The following is an 18,849-nucleotide window of genomic DNA, read 5'->3' on the forward strand; positions in this document are numbered from 1 at the left end:
TTGCTTTCTTGGCCTCTGCGCCTCATTTCTGAATTCTTTCTGCAATGAGACAGGAGCCTTCTTGTGGACAACATTACTAGACTCACTGAAGTTGAGGTTCTGAGAGGCCACGTGACTGGTCTGTGATCACTCTGCTGCCTAGGCATCCGGAGAATGGGGATTTTAACCTGGGACACTGATTCCAGGGCATGGGCTCTCAATCAGGATGTTACGGCGCCTTCTTCAAAGCCTGTGTGCATTGAGTGATCTAGGTTGGGAGGATAAGGTAAATTAAGAAATATTTATAGAGGGGACACAAGAGGGCAAGAGACATGAGAAAGCATGCCCCTTTATCTTTAGAATAATAATAATAAACAAATGGGACCTAATTAAAATGATAAGCTTTTGCATGGCAAAAGAAATCATAAGCAAAGCAAAAAGATAGCCTATGGAATGGGAGAGAATATTGGCAAAAGATGAGGCTGACAAGGGCTTAATTTCCAGAATATATAAACAGCACATACAACTTAATTAAAAAAAAAAAAGAAGCAAATAACCCAATCTAAAAATGGGCAGAAGGCCTAAACAAGCAATTCTCCAATGAAGACATTCAAATGGCCAATAGGCACAAGAAAAAATGTTCAGTATTGCTAATTATCAGAGAAATGCAAATCCAAACCACAATGAGGTATCACCTTACACTAGTCAGAATGGCCATCATTCAAAACTCCACAAACCATAAATGCTGGAGAGGCTGTGGAGAAAAGGGAACCCTCCTACACTGTTGTGGGAATGTAGTTTGATGCAGCCATTATGGAAAACAGTATGGAGATTCCTCAAAACACTAAAAATAGACTTACCATATTATCTAGCAATCCAACTCCTGGGCATATATCCAGAGGGAACCCTAATTCAAAAAGACACCTGCACCCCAATGTTCATAGCAGCACTATTTACAATAGCCAAGACATGGAAACAACCTACATGTCCATTGACAGATGACTGGATAAAAAAGTTGTGATATATTTATACAATGGAATACTACTTAGCCATAAAAAAGAATAAAATAATGCCACTTGCAGCAAATTGATGGACCTGGAGAATGTCATTCTAAGTGAAGTAAGTCAGAAAGAGAAAGAAAAATACCATGTGATATCACTTATAAGTGGAATCTAAAAAAAAGAAAAAAAAAAAGACAAGCTTATTTACAAAACAGAAATAGACTCACAGACATAGAAAACAAACTTATGGTTACCAGTAGGGGAAGAGGGTGGGAAGGGATAAATTGAGAGTTCGAGATTTGCAGATACTGTATATAAAATAGATAACTAAGTTTATACTGTATAGCACAAGGAACTATATTCAATACCTTGTAGTAACTTACAGTGAAAAAGAATATGAAAAAGAATATATGTATGTTCCTATATGACCGAAGCATTGTTCAGTACACCAGAAATTGACACAACATTGTAAACCGACTATACTTCAATAAAAAGAAAAAAGGAAAAAAAATTGGTAATGAATGCCACTAGTGCCAAAGGGGTAAACTTTTTTTAAAATCTTTTTTTTTGGTTTTGTTTTTTGGGAGGGAGGTAATTAAGTTTGTTTCTTTGCTTGTTTGTTTGTTTATTTCTTAATGCAGGTGCTGGGGATTCATGCTAAGCCAGCGCTCTGCCAATGAGCGAGTCCTCCGTTTGTTTAATCTTTATGGTGAAAATAAAGATGAAATAAGTCCCATCCTTAGTTGATTAAGTATTAATACCAAGTACTTTGAATCATTTCTGAAATAGTTACAGACACAGTTCTTTCTGTACATCAAATTCAACACTACGTTCTTAGGAAATTTCTTTCTTAATGATTTTATATTACAGCTTCTTGCACAGTTTTGTAATATAAAGTTTCCACATACTGGATTTTCCTAAGGAGAGGAACATGGCTTTCATTTCTGATTTAGATTCATGGTATAAAATAACCATGTCACGGGTTTTGTTATCTTTAGACAAACACAACTTGTCTACGATACATAGGTTTGCTAATGTTATATCCTCCGTTTGCCAAAATGATGCAAAATAAGTTGAATTTAGGTATTATTCTGATTTTCCTTTGTTACTCTTTGAGCATTAGAATGCCCTTGAGGTTTTATAATAAAGAGATTTTCTGTGGTCTAACCTCAGGGAAAACTTATCACCTCCTTTGTAATTACTCAGTGGGTATGAGAAATACCTGCTCAGTGATTCACCTCTTTAATGGGTCTTGTCTTGACTGCCTTGAAAGGAACCAAGAAAAGGATTTGACAGGTTTGCTCAGTCAGGTGCAGTCCTTGATTTTACCGAGTGACTTTCTTTCCTCTTGACCCCTTTCTACCTGGGCTCCATGCTTCACAGTCAAAAGCTCTCACCTTCAGTGCAGAGGAGTCCAGACCTCCCAAACGGGCAGAGGCAGATGATGTCTGTCCCAGATTTAGGGACACAGGTGGCACCATTCCCACAGGGGTTGTTTTCACAAGTCGCAAACTGGCACAGCTTGCCCGAATACAGCCTTGGACACTCACAAAACCAGTTTTCTCTGTCACTGAGAAGGGAAACATAATTATAAAATCAGAGAACAAAACAATTGATGTTTTACACACACATACACAGAAATAAAATTACAATTGCATCTTGTCTAGTAAGTGGAATTTTTTCTTCTCTTTCTCCTTCAGTGTTCTTAAACTTTTAAGTATTTGTAGCTGTGTCTTGTACATTGGAAGCAGATTAATAGCTTTTTAGGTTGCCTGGAGCCATGCATTCTATTTTAAGCCATCTATTTTTATTTTGGATTTATCTCGTCTTTTATTTCCCATCAGGTGCCTTTTCCGGGCTTCATTAAGTATGTGCGGTGCTGCCTCAATAAAGTGCCTCAAGTATCTATTAGAAAAATTCATTTTAGGCTCAAAGCTCAGAGGAGAATTCCAAGCTGGTGATAAACTTCTCCCACTGAGGACAAGTTCTCCAAGAGCCACGCTGGTGGTAATTTGGAAGGAGAAGCACGGTGGGGGGTGTAATGACGACACGACCCTCCAGCTTCAAATGTGGTTTGGTGGCCCCAGACTGAGAGCTGCCTGTGAAAGCAGAGCTCAGGAAAAATACTCTCAGAGGCTGGGGGAGACAAAATCCAGCAGGCAGAGTGACTTGAGTCTGTGATTTCTGTCTTCCTGCAACTATGCTCCTTTTAAAGGAACAGCTGTTTTGTTTTTCCCTTACAGACCCACCCCACCACCAATCTCAGCCTGCACTGACTGGGAGGCATGGACCCCAACCTGGTGTCAGTCACAGTGGTGAGTGCAGGATGGAGATGAGGGCCAAGCCAGGCGCACCAGCTTTGGTGCTGGGGTTGCTAGACAGGTAACTGCTGGCAGCAGATGCTTATGCAAAGGGCTGAGAATAAATAACAAATATGTAGCAGCGAAAATACAAGAGACTGGGAGAGAGAGATAGATGATTGGTGACGTTATTTGGGTGCTAGATCCAACCATTACTCAACAGTTATGCAAGTTAGTTATTTTAATCCCCTTTAGTTTTAAAGCCAGTTTGAGCTGGGGTTTTGTCACTTGCTTTAAAATGAATTCCATTTACTATTGATGTCTTTTCCCCTTTCTCCTTATTACCTTAGTAATTACCTTAGTAATAAGGAGAAAGTCGCCCACACACCTTGCCATATATGGATCTATACGGATGTAGGTTTTTATTTTTCCTACTTTCTTCTTCTCTTTAAACATGACTGTTAACTCTGAGGGACAGATGCCAGGACCACCCTGAAAATTAGGAAGTTAGCATCTTTTGTCTTCCTGACCCAGCCTCCCAATCTGGTTGTAGACCTTACCCACACCATGGAATTCTCCTCTCATCTTTCTCTTTCTAGTCTCTTGGTACCCTCTTCATATCTTTTAAACCCCTTATTCCAAAGTAAATTTGCTCACAGCAAAGTATCGGATTCTTTCATAGTCGTGAATACCTGACTTTGAAATCTAAAGAGGTTGCCCTTTCCAAAAATGTCTAGACTTTTGTATTATTTCTCGATGTTAATGGAATGAAGCACCGTGGAGAAAGTAAGGATCAGATAGCAGGGAAGGCTAGCTCTGGTGGGGAGAGGCTTTGAGACCCTCAGATTCTGCCGACACATACAGTGGTCCTGCATGTAAGCGATCAGTAATTCACTCATTTTATAACTTTCCTGGCAACTTACACACAGACAGATACAGAATCTCATAGGTTTCCAGAGTTGGGAAGAAATTAAAACTCAATGTCACTAAGATGGTTATAAAGTGCCCTAGACAAACTTTTCTGTTCCTGACAATAAAACAAAGTTTTGAGGACTGTTGAGCCATGCTGTTCTTTCTTGCCTGAAAGTAGTGGTGAAAGAAAAGCTGGACCACCTGGTGGGTAGAGAGATACCTTCTGGGGTGACTTAAAGTGTTAGCTAGGAGCTCAGCATTGTTTGGGACCGTGGATAAATGTAATGTAACTTTCCGTCTATTCGCCTAACCTGGAGCTGAAAGCTCAGTATTAAGCAGATGCATTCTAGGACAGAGTCTAAGAGCATAACACTATTGAAGGCTGCCTTCTAGAAAGACCAACTTTGTCTTTTTATAGTAAAGGAGAACGCCACATACGTGAAAGTCAAATGAACCTAAATACTGACTTAAGTGCTTTAATCTCATAGACCCAACCAGATTTGAAATGCAGGAAAGATGTTCCTGTGTTAAGCCAAGAAAAACCTTCATTTTCATCATGTCCCTTTGATAAGTCAAGTCTCATTTCCTTTTTGTTTCATCAGGTGTTGGGAGAATTTGCTTGTATGAATTCACCCGAAGATGACTAACAGTCTCCGTCTGTACGTCAGCAGGCAGCCAGAGCAGAGAGCGGAACAGAGATTCAACAGAAACACTCCATGAAAGGCGAGAGACACCTTCTCTGGCTAAGCACCGGCAAGCGCCCAGAGCCCTCTGGCCCTTCCTGATCCTCCACTGGGAGTCAGCTTTAACTAACTGAGATTTTGCCAGATGATGGCGCCTCTCTGCACTTCACTTCAAACTGTGCCTTCACATTCCAAGAGTTCTGGAGTGCCAGATACTTCACCAATAGTTTTCATAAAACTGAACTTTGCTACCAGATCTATTTCACCCAAACCTAAAGGTCTCTCCTATTCAGATCTTGCCAAAGATCTCACCACTAAATCCCAACTTCTTCAGAAGCTAGCAAGTCAGCTGTTTGTGAGGTCACCTGACTTACTTCGATGCCTCTCCACCCCGCAGCAAATGGCAGCGTCCACCAGGAAGGTGAGTGCCCCGAGGCTGAAGGACCTTTTGTAATGGTCAGTTTTCGGAAATAGTGATTAAAACAATGCTACCCTCTCTGACCCAGTTTACTTCAGATGTTGTAATACTGCTGTGAGTTTACTGGGCACTGTTTAATGAGTTGGGGGGGATAGGTCAACATAGAATATGGAAACCTATAGAAAACCGTTTTGCAAGTCTTCGTGTAAGGAGGTGAGGCCATTTTTCTGAACTAAAAGTAGGTTTGGGGAAGAACTCAGGCACTGGGGCAGTTTCACCTGTGTTCCGGAACACCTTGTTTACTGCAGTTGCTATCAACCAGTCTTTTGTGTGCATCTCGTCACCGACAGAGCCATGTTCTGTGGGATAAATGAGACTTCTGCTGTTGTTGGTGGAGACGGCATAAGCGCATGAACTAACCTCTGTTAGAAAGAGCACGTGTGTGTGTGTGACGAGAGAATTTAGGCAGCAGCAAGGACTTTAAGGCCTTCGTTCTGTAATGCGTGGATTCAGATGTCAGGGGCTTCTAAAAGCTGGCCCTTCCTACAAAATCTGGGGAATTTAAAATGCAGATTTCTGGGCTCCACTTGCCCTCTGACAGTCTGGTTTAGGAGATCAGGGGTGAGGCCCAAGATTCTGCATTTTAGAAATGTTTTCAGGTGATCTCTTGCGTAGCCTGTTTTGAGCTTTAGCCAGCTCTCCTGAGACCAATTTTCTCTCCTGAGTAAAAGCTTGATGGGTGTTAGTTACTACTGTGTTCCTAGCAGGATTTCGGGGCAGTATAATTTTCTTTCTCTTCTGGGGCATCATTTGGACGTTTGACTAACATACATCTGAAAACATGGTATTTACCAATCAAAGTACAAAGATTAGAGGGTTTTTATTTTATAGGTGCCTTATAGGGTCTATTGCATGTACATTCCTTGTGACAACAACATGAAGTAGGAAAAAATTCACTCATTTTAAAGCTTAGTTAAAAAAATCTACCTAAGTGTATGCAAACATTTGTATGTTTTGTACTGTAATGGCTACAGCATCTTCAATGACAAGTCATAACACAGTCAGCATGTCAAATGACTGTCATTAAGTTTCTATGGTTATTAAAAATTATCTTTAAGAAATTTAGCTGACTTAAAAAAAAAAAACAAAACCAGACACTGGCTTGAAAAGAATGCTCCCTATTTACATAGCACAGCCAGATGCCTGAAAACCTCCTTGAACTAAAAGGGCTCCTGCATGTGTTAACGTAAAAAATAAGTAACTCCTCTGCACTCCTTGTAGCTCAGGGATCATTAGTGGGTTTCAAAGTTGACCTCCCACAGTATCAAAAGAGAGAGTCTCGGCAGGAAAATGTGCAGAAATGAATCCTTTTGAGCAAAGTCTCTAGACAGCCCTAAAAAGTAAAATTAATCTTGGCAGAAATAACCCGTCTCTATGTTCAGGCTCTTCTATTGATAGCACCACAGCACGGGCTTAAGAAAGAATGTAAATGAGGTCCCGAGTGGCTGAGGTTCAAGCGGGATTTCCATTCTGTTTCCATGGGTTTCACAACACACAACCACCGTGCAACCGTACCCCCCCAACACCCCCGCTCCGTCTTCCTTAAGAGTTTTGAACTCCTTCCAAGTGAGTTTTCAGCTGTGTGTGGAGACTTGCTGCCCCAGAACCACACAGTTTAAGACAGAGCTGCCTAAAATGATGCTGCTTTGTGCAACAAAGCACACCATCATATTGGACAATTTTCATTTTTAACTTTTTCTTTTCAAAAGTAGCCAAACATGAAAACAATAGAAAAAAATGCAAAACCCAAATTATCTCAAGGTGGACTAGAAAAGTGAACTTGGAGCCATGCCGTGTGCACAATCTGCCTGGGAACAGAGAGCCCAGGGGAAGTGTCCTTCTGCTTCGGGAGCTTTTTGTTTTATAAGAAAATCATTCACAAAAGGCAGAAGCAGAGGAGATGAAAAAGGATAAGAACAATAATAAAAGTCAAAGAATCACACCTGAAGAAAATATAAAACATACATAACACATAATTCACAAACAATGTATTTTTATTTCTTCCTTTTCTAGGATCCATCCAATTCCCTCTCATGAGTATTTTGTTAAGAAACATTGTATTTATGTTATAACCCTTCTTCTTCCCCCTCTCAGAAAATATCAAACCCCAAATGGGGAGCTAACGTAGGAAAAGTGGCCAAAATCTAAGTAAATTAAATAAGATGTGCATGAAATTGTGCCTACCACAGCACGTAGCACTGGTCAGCTGGTCATTATATTTTAGGGAAAAGAAGAGGGCAGAGGTGAAATATACAGTTAATTGAGCCTGAGTCAGTTAGTGGTGGGATAAGAACTGTAGAATGGAGACTGGTACAAAGGGAAGGGGGCTGGGAAAGAAGGATGAACTGGAGGGTACTGATGGGTGAGAAAATAGAATGATGCATCAATACTGTTGAATGAATGCATCATTTCAATGTCTAAAATTACCTCCCCCAATTGAAACAAAAAAAATCTCAGGGACTTGAGATTAGACTTTGTGCCCAAGAAACAATTTCAGAGTAGTTTTCTTACTCTGTGTTCATTGCATAATTAGCCACTCTCCAGTCCCCTGCACTGTAAGGGCAATTTGGGCAGGATTTAATGTAATGGCATCAGTAAACACAATGCTTGTGAAGCTCTGGAGTTCTCAGATAATTTCCTATAAAGACAATGCCCCTATTTGGAGGCTATTTAAGGCTAGGAGAAGCTTTTAAAATGTTATTTTCACTCCTACTAAAGAGAAACAAAAAATTCTAAGATATTTAAGCCGACAAAGTGGTGTTTCACTCATTCCCTTGGCCTCAGTAATGCTTACACCATACGGTTTCTACACAGCTGTTTCCACAGTGAATTCATCTGTTGTCAGGAAGGTGGGAATCTGGCATGCAATGCTGATGGCTGTTCTTTTTTTCAAAAAAATTTTTGGTGGGGGTGGTAGTTTGGTTTTTATTTATTAATTTTTGATGGAGGTACTGGGGATTGAACCCAGGACCTTGTGTGTGCTGAGTGCCCACTCCACCACTGAGCTATGCCCTCCCCCAGCTCTTCTTTTCCAATATTAAAAACTATTAATAAAATTGCTGTGGGGGAAACTTATTCCTCAAAAACATAAAGAATAGTAAATAACAACTCTCTAGATATACATTTATGAACACTGAAACAGTTTTATAAGCATTGCTACATTTTCAAGTTTGCAAAAATAAATGTAAAATTTTGCAGTTTCTCCCTTAGTCCAGGTCCTCTTTTTCCTTAAGTCTTCATACTCTAATTTTGGGTTGGGAAAAAGCAAGAAATTTAAAAGAGTTCTTGCCTCTTATACTCTTACACTTTTTAGGCTTACTCTTATACTGCAGTTCGCATCTCGTGAGGTCCTCAGAGGGCAAGTGCCAGAAGTACCCCCCGCCTGCAGCTTCCTGGGGAGCCTCTTCCACACCCCGGAGGTTAGCTTCCTCTCCCAGCCCCAGCCTGTGGCACCTCCATGAACTTTTCTACACTCAATGACCAGTCTCTCCAAGGTGGTCTAGATACCAGCCAACGGGGTGTGCATCTTCCAGATTTGTTCCTTCCTTGGGAATTCTTCCTTAGCCCGAGAAGTAGGGATTGTGCCCTACATTTGTACTCAAACTCGTTAATGTACTCTTTACCTTTTAGGAGTTAATCCTCTGTTACTTGTTAGTAATTCTTCATGTTACACTTTCCTAAATTACTGCGTTACTTAGCCAGTTGTGTGGAGGTTATGAAGGAAATCCAGGCAGAAGTGTAGATAAGCCTAATGGAAACAGGCATGGAGAGAAATGGTTTGAAAGGTGCTTAGAGGAAAAGTGCTTGTCTAACTGATGATTGGTTTCTGACTTGGGCAACTGAGTAGATTTTGATGACATTGTTGGAATGGAAATGTACAGATTTAGATGTACAGGAAGTAGATACTGAGCTCAATTCTATACGTATATTATTTGAGGTATCCATGGAATCCTAGTGATACATGAGGTAGTGTTAAGATAATTTATAAATGTAAAAACAATTTGACTTCGATTAAAATTACGAGAACTGTGGGTAACAATGCTGGTGGGTGTTGAGAGACAGGTGAAGGAAAATAAACTTTGACTCAAATACCTAAAGAATTTAAAGTGCCAAATCAGCTACTTACCATATCAGTGAAATAAGAAAGGTTGTGCTAAAAATATTTATTAATTATACTTTTGTTATCACTGCATGGAAAGAACCCTTGTGTGAGGGAAGATGGTATGGCCAAGTTCTTTTTAAGCTTCAAGGAATGCATACTCTCGCATTGATTAATAGATACCATACATGAAATAGCTGTTCTTCCTGAGAACAGTTTGGTTAACTTCTCAGAAGTTTGGTCAACAGCCGGAAGACAGCTGACTGAATAGAAGTCACCCCAGCTCGTTTTCACACAGCAGTTGGTGAAGATGACGGTGACGATGATGATAATTTAATCTAAAATGAACCATCTTGGATGAGCGCTCAGCGGACAGGATGTCAGGACAACAGGAGTAAACAAGGACTATTCCAAGCAAACTGGGGGCATGGTTGTCCTCCGGTTGGGGTCATAGTGTTTCCCCCGAGCTCATTGTGATACTGGATTTACGGATTCAATAGAAAGAGTTCCCAACTTAAACTAATTCTGAAGTAGAAAGGCTATGATTTTATTTGAACTGCTGTACTATCTGGAAACTCATTCTACTAGGCTTCAAATTTACATATATTTAGGGCATGATCTTAGAGTATTATTTTGTGTTAAGTTGATAAAACTGAAATACAAAACTCAAGAACAGAAAACAGCTTTCCGGAAAAAGGAACCACTGATAATAAATCACCGCTTTGCTCCCTTTGATGTAAGTGTGTTGCTTTTCCTTTTTTCTTTTCCCTTTAATCCTGAAAGGGATAATTTGAGTTTTAAATGCAAGAGGTTGAGAGTGGCTTCAGGCTTTTCCAATTAAAAGTTTAAGTTTTCAGGTTCTTTGCCTTGGAAAAGACTAAATCTCTTCTTGGAATTGATTGACACGAGGTTGAAATGGACTGCGGTATTTCTTTGAAAACCATACGCAATGGCCAGCCTTCATCAAAAGGTGTTGGCTGGAGGCAAGCTTCTCAGTTCAGTGACCTTTTGGATGGTAAAGGACAGTTTTAAAAGGCACTGATACCTTGTTAACACTTTTTTTTTTGACACCTTATTAGATGTGACAATGTTCTTTTACATTAAGTGGATTAAAAAAAAAGTCAACTTTCCTTCTGTTTCAAGAGTTTCAGTTAGTTTCTTTCTCCTCAATTACTCCATCAGATGGACTTGATAAAATTTTGCTATTTGGGGGGGATCATTTTAAGCCTCTTTCCCAGCAGTGTGTTATTTTTAAAACTCCAATGATTCACCATAAAATGCATCTCCATCTGTAGGAAGCAATTCCTAATTTGCTTCACTCAACAAACCCAAAACTGCTAGGCTCACTGTAGCACAGAAAGAGAACTGGTTTGAAAAGGGGTTACTTCCTGGGTTCAGAAAACCTTCTCCTGAGACAGGTTGTGGCACAGAGTAGATCTCTGAATGCTAAAGGCTACTTTTATTTTTACTTTTTTTTTTTACACAAATTATTTGAAGTTTTATTTCATTGATTTGAAATATTTCCTGGTAAAAAGGTTGTATTTCCTGGTAACTAACACATGTGAGTTATTTTAGTTGTTGGAAACTCTCCAATCAGTTCAAACTGAGTTACATTTTTCTATGCAACTTAAAATAGCTTTTGGATAGACACATATTTAAATAGTTTCTTCTAAAAATTTATAAATCTTGAATTCAATTCTGATTTCATTTTATTTAAAGTTAATCCCTCCCTCTCCCCTTCGATGGTACATATTTGCAAAATATCAGTCTTCAACACACAGAAGTTATTTCTATTACTCACATAATCGAGTTGAATTTTTAGGTCAATTGAGTTTATTTATTTATTTTTATTTATTTATTTGTTTGTTTATTTACTTTTACACTAAAGTATAAAATGGGCTAGCAAATCTTCATGTATCTTAATTGTTTTAAATCTAATCAAAGTAAAATAGAAACCAAAAAAGCAGGTCAGGGGACAAGGAGTGGTTTGCCAGTTTAATCACCTGTCAGAAGCTATCGCTGTCCTTGAGATTTAGAGAGGTTGAGTATTCCACAGGATTTTAAAAGATAGAACAGAAGTTATCTTAATCCCATGTCAGCATTTACTTGAAACTAGTTTAGCCTTTCACACTAGAAAGAGACACACTAGAACTTTCAATTGAAAAAAATCCTGCAGCTGCTTTCAAACTCTAATATCTAAAATCAAGTTATCTCTTTCTCAAAAAAGAAAAAAAAAAAAAAAAAGAACTAGCTAATCTGTAAGCTGTTCAGAAGTCATTTATTCTCAGAAGTTTTGTTAGTGAGTTTCCCAGTTCCTTCAGGAATCCTCTAGGTATGAAGCTGTATTATAATATGTAAAACAGACTATTTAAGGGATGCTTTGTTTTATTACAAACGGTGCCAGTCAATTCTCCAATGAATAGCTTCACACAAATATTTTTCATGGATATCTCATTTGCCAAGAGCAAGGCTGTGACGTTGTGTTTGGTTTTGAACTAAAGTAAGTTCATTGCAGATGCGCTGTAAGCCTCCTTGAGGGGCAAAGGGGCAGGCCTTCTGCCCACTCTGCCTTAACCAGAGCTAGTTCACTTTCATGGTGAATCATTCATTTTTTTTTTTTTTGCTCACTCAGGCATTTATAGGCTTCTTCTCTGTGCCAGACAGAGCCAGGCACTGTTACATCGTGATAAATAAAATAGAAATTACCCCACTTTGTATTCAATGTACAATCTGAGTGGGGAGATAGGAATTAAGAAATTAAGTATAAAATTATAAATTACATTAAGTCTAAGAAAGAAATCACATTATGCTGCAGGAGGGATGAGTGATCAGAGGGGAATTTTCAGTAGAACTAATAATTAGTTAATAATTAAACAAATATAAAAAGTAAAAAATTGGCCTAGGTGAAGAGTGGGGAGTTTCAAAAATGTGTTTCAGAACATTTATGAAGCCCCAGATATGAGAGAAAACCTGACATATCCCAGGACTCAAAAGCAGCCATTTTTGCCTACAGTTCAGAAACAAGGAAGGGATATGAAGAACAAAGCAGAGGGCTAGATCATGCAAGGATGTCTCCGATTTTTTTAATAAAAATATGCTCAACATTTAACGTCAATATATTTATTGTGATATTTCCCCCCATCAATTTGTTAGAGCAGGCAGATAGCTAGATATGAGCAGAGAAAGGGGGACCCAGGCCAAATGAAAGGAATTGGGCAAAAAGGAGGGGCATGAACCAAATACAGGAAACCCTACATCATGTAAACCACACGGGTCTTGGGCAGACAGAGAAAAGCAAGAATCTCTGGGCTGATAAGCTGTCACACATTTTGGGGTGACAAGTGGCCTGGAGGCTGACAAAGGTGGGAGGAGGCAGGAATCTCTAGTGTCCGAATGTAACCTTTTGCTCATTATGCCCACATTTCAATAAAATTAGCCTTGCAGACTAGAAGTACTCATCATGCACTGAGGCCATGACACTTCCCATCTAGACTAAATAAGGACAAAAATCCTCCTTCCTCAGGAAAGATGGAGCTGGGGTGAAAATCAGGGAATAGGACCCCGAACCCTTCCCTCCCCGATGAATATTCTGCTCATTCATTTTTACGTTCTATGTAACTTGCCAAAGAAACTCAGGGCAGCCGCTCACCTGAGCCTGCCCGCTCTCCCCTTGAGAGTGTGCTCTCCATCCCTTAGTAAATCCCCACTTTACTTAACATCTGCGTCTTGACTCTAAATTCTTTCTGCTGCAGAAGAACCTAATCGCTGGCAACAAGCTGAGCAAAGTGATACTCTGTACAAAATTTCTACTGTACATCATAATATAGTATTCACCTAGGTTCAATGCATACCACAACCCTCCCTAGCTTTTAAAGCAACGGCTTCCTATTGCATTTGGAACAAAATTCAACTTTCTTTACCAGGGCCACCAGGACCTACAGGGCTAGACATGATCTGGCCCCTGCTTCCCTCTCTGATTCATCGTGTTCACCCACCCTTCACCCAACCGTGATGTGTCCCTGCAGCCCCCACTGACGGGTGCAGCTACCCTGGGCAGTTCCCTGGAGGCTCAGGCTCACTGCACTTGTGAAATATTCCTATTTATTTATTTTTCACTAATTTAGTTGATTACTCATTTACTGTCTGCTGACCAGAATGTAAGCTTCAGGAGAATAGAACCCTTACTGCACTACAAAGAGTTGTGTTCTCAGAGCTCAGAACGATGGCTGGCATGTCATGGGTACCCAATAAATGTGTGCTGAAGGAATTACCAAATGAAATTATATGCATTTTCCAGGTGAAATAAAATACAGAATGTAGTATTTTTCTTTTAATAACGTATACCTGAGGCAATCTCCTATGTGTTTCTACTGCTAAGGAGCTATATATGTAAGTTGTATCAAGCAAATGGAAAGAAGACAAAAAAGCTAGAACTTTAAATGGAGCTTTCTTTTACTGACAACTGTCCACTTATTTTTAGTTTTACTGAAAGCTCCTGACAGGACAGTGATTACCTTTGTGAGAAAGAACATGAATTGGGAGCATTCTGGGGAGCAGGGGATGTTGGATATCTTGACTTGGGTTGTTATTACACGGGTGTATACTTTGTATATACGTGGGAAAATTCACTGAGGATGCTTCACTGTATGCAAGTTGCCTTTAAATAAAAAATTTTAAAAAGTCTTGACCTGCTTTGGTTCTTGGGGAGCAAAAATATTTTCTGCTTCATTGAGAATATAAAGTCTTCTTTCATGTCTGTTTATTTTTCAGCTAGTTTATCAGTCCTGAGGTTTTAAATCTTAGTAATCAAAGAATATTTTGGATACATTTTTGTATTTAAGTTATCAAATTCACATTATTTATCCCAGTGAAAGATCAATCTATACCACATAAATTCCTGGAGAGAAGGAATCTTTCTTCCATGGGTTTTTTGTTGTTGTTGTTGTTGTTAAAATATGAATTTTGATAGTGGAGAATGCATATTAATTTAAATTAATTTATCAGCTATTACAAAAATGATATATGTTAAAGTCCTTAGCATTGGCCCTGTGAAGAAATGCTCTATTGGCTGTGTGGAGAACTTCCATTTTTATTAAATTTGTATCTGCCTGTTCTTTCTATTTGGGTCTCATGCTAAATTACCTGGCTAAATTAATATCAATTTAAGTGTAGTTTCAAAATGGAAATTTAATATCCTCCAATGTATTAATCACAAATTATATGCTTTACAAATAGCAACTAAGCTTTGTGTGTGTGTGTGTGTGTGGGTGTGTAGTGCAACGTGATGCACACACATTGCATAAGGCACCAAAAACCTCAAAGTAATTCAGCAGTACCAGGGTGGACCTCAATTGCTCCCAAGCAGCCTTTTGTGGTGTGGGATGAGAAGCTGGATGTTCTCCAGTCCAAAAATATCTGCCCATTGTCCTATAGCTGCTCCATGGAAACCTTTCTCGGTGCTCCATTCTTTTTAGGTAGCGAGCTAAGCGTCCCTCTCACACTTAAAGGGCCATGTCAGTGCCACCTTCTCAATGACATCCGTGGAGAAAAGTAATTTCTATTTTGTAGACACATCGATGCCATTCAGTTATCCAGTCAGACATTCGGTAAGTATTTATGAAGCCCTGACATGTGTCAGGCAAAGAGTGGCCTTGAGAATAGAAGGACTGTATCTTACCAAGATTTTAGATCAGTAGTCCTTCACATTAGTTTTGCTATGTGAGCTGGTCAAAAATAAAGATCCATGGACTCCACCATGAGCCTTGGGGAGCAGGACAGCTGGGCGTGGGAACTGGGCATGTATGTTAACAAGTTCCTAGATGCTTCATGTACACATCTCTGGTGACTGGTTTCCACCCTTTCACGCTATTTCCACTGCAAGAACCTGACCCACTTTGAGAGCAATAAGAGAATCTTTATGCTAAACTGAATCCAGCTTTTTTTTAAGTGAAAGCATTGGCTATTGCTGTACTGTTTGGGGGGAATATTCTTCTTCCAATGTGAATGGTATACAGTTAATACCAAATATGTGTTGAACAATAAATGAGAGACTGATAGTCTTTTCAGACTGAGCTGTCTTCAAACAAAACATTCGGCATGGCTTCAAGACCTGGAAAGAAACTTAGAAGTTGGCACCTGAGATTCCTAGTATCTAGGGTAAATAAAAGAAATGTGATGCTCAATGCTTCTTGTCATGCCTTGATTTCACAGTGCTTAAATAATCTATACTTTTTTTTTTTAATTGAATGAAAGAAAACAGCTCTTTACTGGCATGGGTCATACAAGTGTCATCTTATATGTTTTATTTCAAAAAGCACTGAATTTTCTTTTGAATACACTTTACAGGATTAAAACTTGACATATTTTAAGATATCTGCGAAAGACCTATTCTCCATTTTGTATGTTAGGTAATGGGAAACCAAGTCACAATTGGAAATACCATAGTTTGTACAGATGAGGCAAAAAGAGAAAAAAACATATAGCCACACTGAAAAAATGATATTACTACTTTAGGCTAATGTGATAAATATTTGAAAGAGTCCAGAGATAAGTACTGCCATGGAAGTTGCAACATAGCACATTTTCAAAGTGATAAACTCTTTAGGAATTTGGTAATAAGGTGATAACAAGATGATGAGGTGTTAAAGAAGTTAGTTTCTGCTTTGAATTTTTTTTTAGTCCATTATCTTTATTGATGGCTTATAACACTTCAATCTATATACTGACCTTTCATTCTGACTGCTCCCTTAATGGTGCCGATCACACATTTTTGGGAGATGACTATAAATTATGAAAGGTTGAAAGTGCCCCCAGAAGTGTTAAATCAAATGCTATAAAATTGAGTGTTGACATTTTTCAAAAGTGCAAAAACTGCATTAACAAGAGTTTCAAAATGTTGAATGTTACCATGGAAGGAAGCTGTGCTTGGGAAAATTAAACCTGAGTAGAGAAGGTGAGGCAACTTTTATATTTGGCACACAAGGTTTTCTTACTTTTGATAATGGAATATAAATAAGCACTTAATTGCTTTTATTTTCTTTCGAATCAGACATTGGGAGGGCTGGTAGGTTAGGACACTGTCTGGCTCATTTATTGCAATAAAATGCAAACAGTTGACCTGGAAATGAATTGATGGAAAAGGGCCCATGAGTGAGACAGCATCTGCCATCATAAGGACCAATCAGATATTAACCTAAGCCTGAAATATGTAAATGCACTACCTTGTTCTAAAGGAAACTCTAATACAGTTTTATTTATGTTGAGCATGGGGTATAAGAAGAATATATCCAGACTCCTATTAGTCCAAGCTGAGAGGACCTTAACTAGAGGAAAATAAAAGTTATTTTTGTGGGCTTTTGAAAAAAGAACAGAAGCATTGAGCATAATTATTTGAAGATACTGCTTATTTAAAATTTAGATAACATCTTTTCCCACAATGTCAATGATTTCATTTACTTCATACACTAAAAGTGTATCAAGCTACTAGAATAGGAATTTTATTAGCATACTCATTATTGCACGATATAAGATAAATTGGAGACATAATCATCGAATCAACACTTTGGATTTTAGGAGACATAAAACATTTAATGCATATTTGATTTTAAAGATGATGGAACTGAGAACTATGACGTCTTCACAGCCTGTTAGCATCAGAGTTGGAAGGAGAAATTAAACCTCCTGTGAGTAACAATAACTTTAGGACAGAGCTGGTTACCCTGTCCCAGGCATTCTATGAATCTCCATACTTTCTGGGTGACCTTATGACTAATGTTGGGTTTTATCTATTCTGCTCTTAATGCTGTTCTGCATTTACCTGGCATTTTTCAGTAAGGTACGTCTACCAACCAGCCCATCACTTCCGAGGTACCATCTGGTCTGGTCTGCTTGCACCACACACTTCTCAGCCTGATACTCTGTTACCCTGAGCCAGACGCTTAATTCAGCTTCAGTGATGTACTGAACACATGCAGTTCCTCGTGACCTTCACCTCTGCACCTTTTCTTCTGACCTCTTTCCTCTGCTTAGCTTACTCTTCCCCCAAGTTCTCCTTTTCTTTACATGCAGAATTCTTATTTAGTCTTCAAGGATGAAATCAGTTTTTTCACCCCTAGAGGAAACCATTCTATAAGCTTGACAGATCTTCTTTGGGGAAAGGCTTGGCTGCATAAAAATGGGCCTTGGGCCTGGAACACCTCCTTACCCATGTAACAGAGCAGGATCCTGTGGGTCCCAGCAGGGACAGACCCCTCCCCCATATCCTCTGCTGTGGCTCCTCTCTGAAGCGCCCAGGTAATAGTATCTCATGTCTATTTCCTGAGTTTTTCAGATGCTTAAAACCACCACCAAAGGGAAGAAGTTAACTACTGGATGATCAAGAGTGTGTAGCCCCCAGAACTTCCCACGCCTGGGGGTTGATAATGTTCACTGCCCTGTACCCTCAACCAATCAGAGATTTGTGCATGAGCTGATCGCGTACCCTGCGCGCCCCCTCCCTTACTTGGCCTTTAAATATGCCTTGCTGAAACCCTTCAAAGAGTTTGGGGTTTTCTTGGGCACGAGCCACCCCGCCCTCCTTGCTTGGCCCTGCAACAAACCTTTCTCTGCTCCAAACTCTGATGTTTCGGTTTGTTTGGCCTCATGGTTTGTGGGGCACATGAACTAGTCTTCAGTAACAATTAGCAGTGAAAAGCCCACAGAGCCTGGGCCCCGGGCTCATCGCCTCCTGTGAGAATATTTTCCTCCGCTTCCTGCTTAACGAGCGCTCTTTTGTTCAGTTTAAGTGCGTGTGTCCTTAGGCAGGTCCTTGCGCAGCTATTTCAGACTCTGTGAGGAGGAGTCGGGTCCTTCCGCTGTGGCATAAGAGAGGTTTGTGTAGGCTTCATTGACCTGCATCAGCTGCTGGGGTCGGGGGAAAGGGACCTGCTCTCTGTGACAGATGAAAGCACACTCTTGGAGCTGATTCTTCATGGCTTGATAGTTCATTCCCTTTTAGTACTGAATAATATTCCATTGTCTGGATGTACCAGTTTATTTATCCATTCACCTGCTGAAGGACACTTTGATCTGGCAATTATGAATAGATCTGCTATTGCTTAGTTACTTTTTATAATGTAAAAAAGTTTCTTTGTAGATATAATTAAGGAAACTTGAGAAGGAGATTATATCTTGGATTATGTGGGAGGGTCCAAAATGTCATTACAATTATCCTTTTTTAAAAAATTGGCATGTAGTTGATTTGATTCACAATATTAGTTTCAGGTGTACAGCAAAGCGATTCAGTTATACATATACAGACACATATATATTTCAGATTCTTTTCCATTATATGTTATTACAAGAAATTGAATATAGTTCCCTGTGCTATACAGTAGGTGCTTTTAAAAAAATCTATTTT

General features: G+C 39.3%; 1 protein-coding gene across 1 annotated transcript in view; it reads right to left on the minus strand.

Moving 5' to 3' along the window:
- EYS (eyes shut homolog) overlaps positions 1 to 18,849 on the minus strand; it is a 1,182,030-nt gene that overhangs the window by 41,788 nt on the left and 1,121,393 nt on the right. The window contains 1 exon segment of the mRNA XM_031455943.2: positions 2,378 to 2,550. Within this exon segment, the coding sequence (XP_031311803.2) occupies positions 2,378 to 2,550 (173 nt within the window).

This window comes from Camelus dromedarius, chromosome 6 (assembly GCF_036321535.1).
Source record: "Camelus dromedarius isolate mCamDro1 chromosome 6, mCamDro1.pat, whole genome shotgun sequence".
Taxonomy (NCBI): Eukaryota; Metazoa; Chordata; class Mammalia; order Artiodactyla; family Camelidae; genus Camelus; species Camelus dromedarius.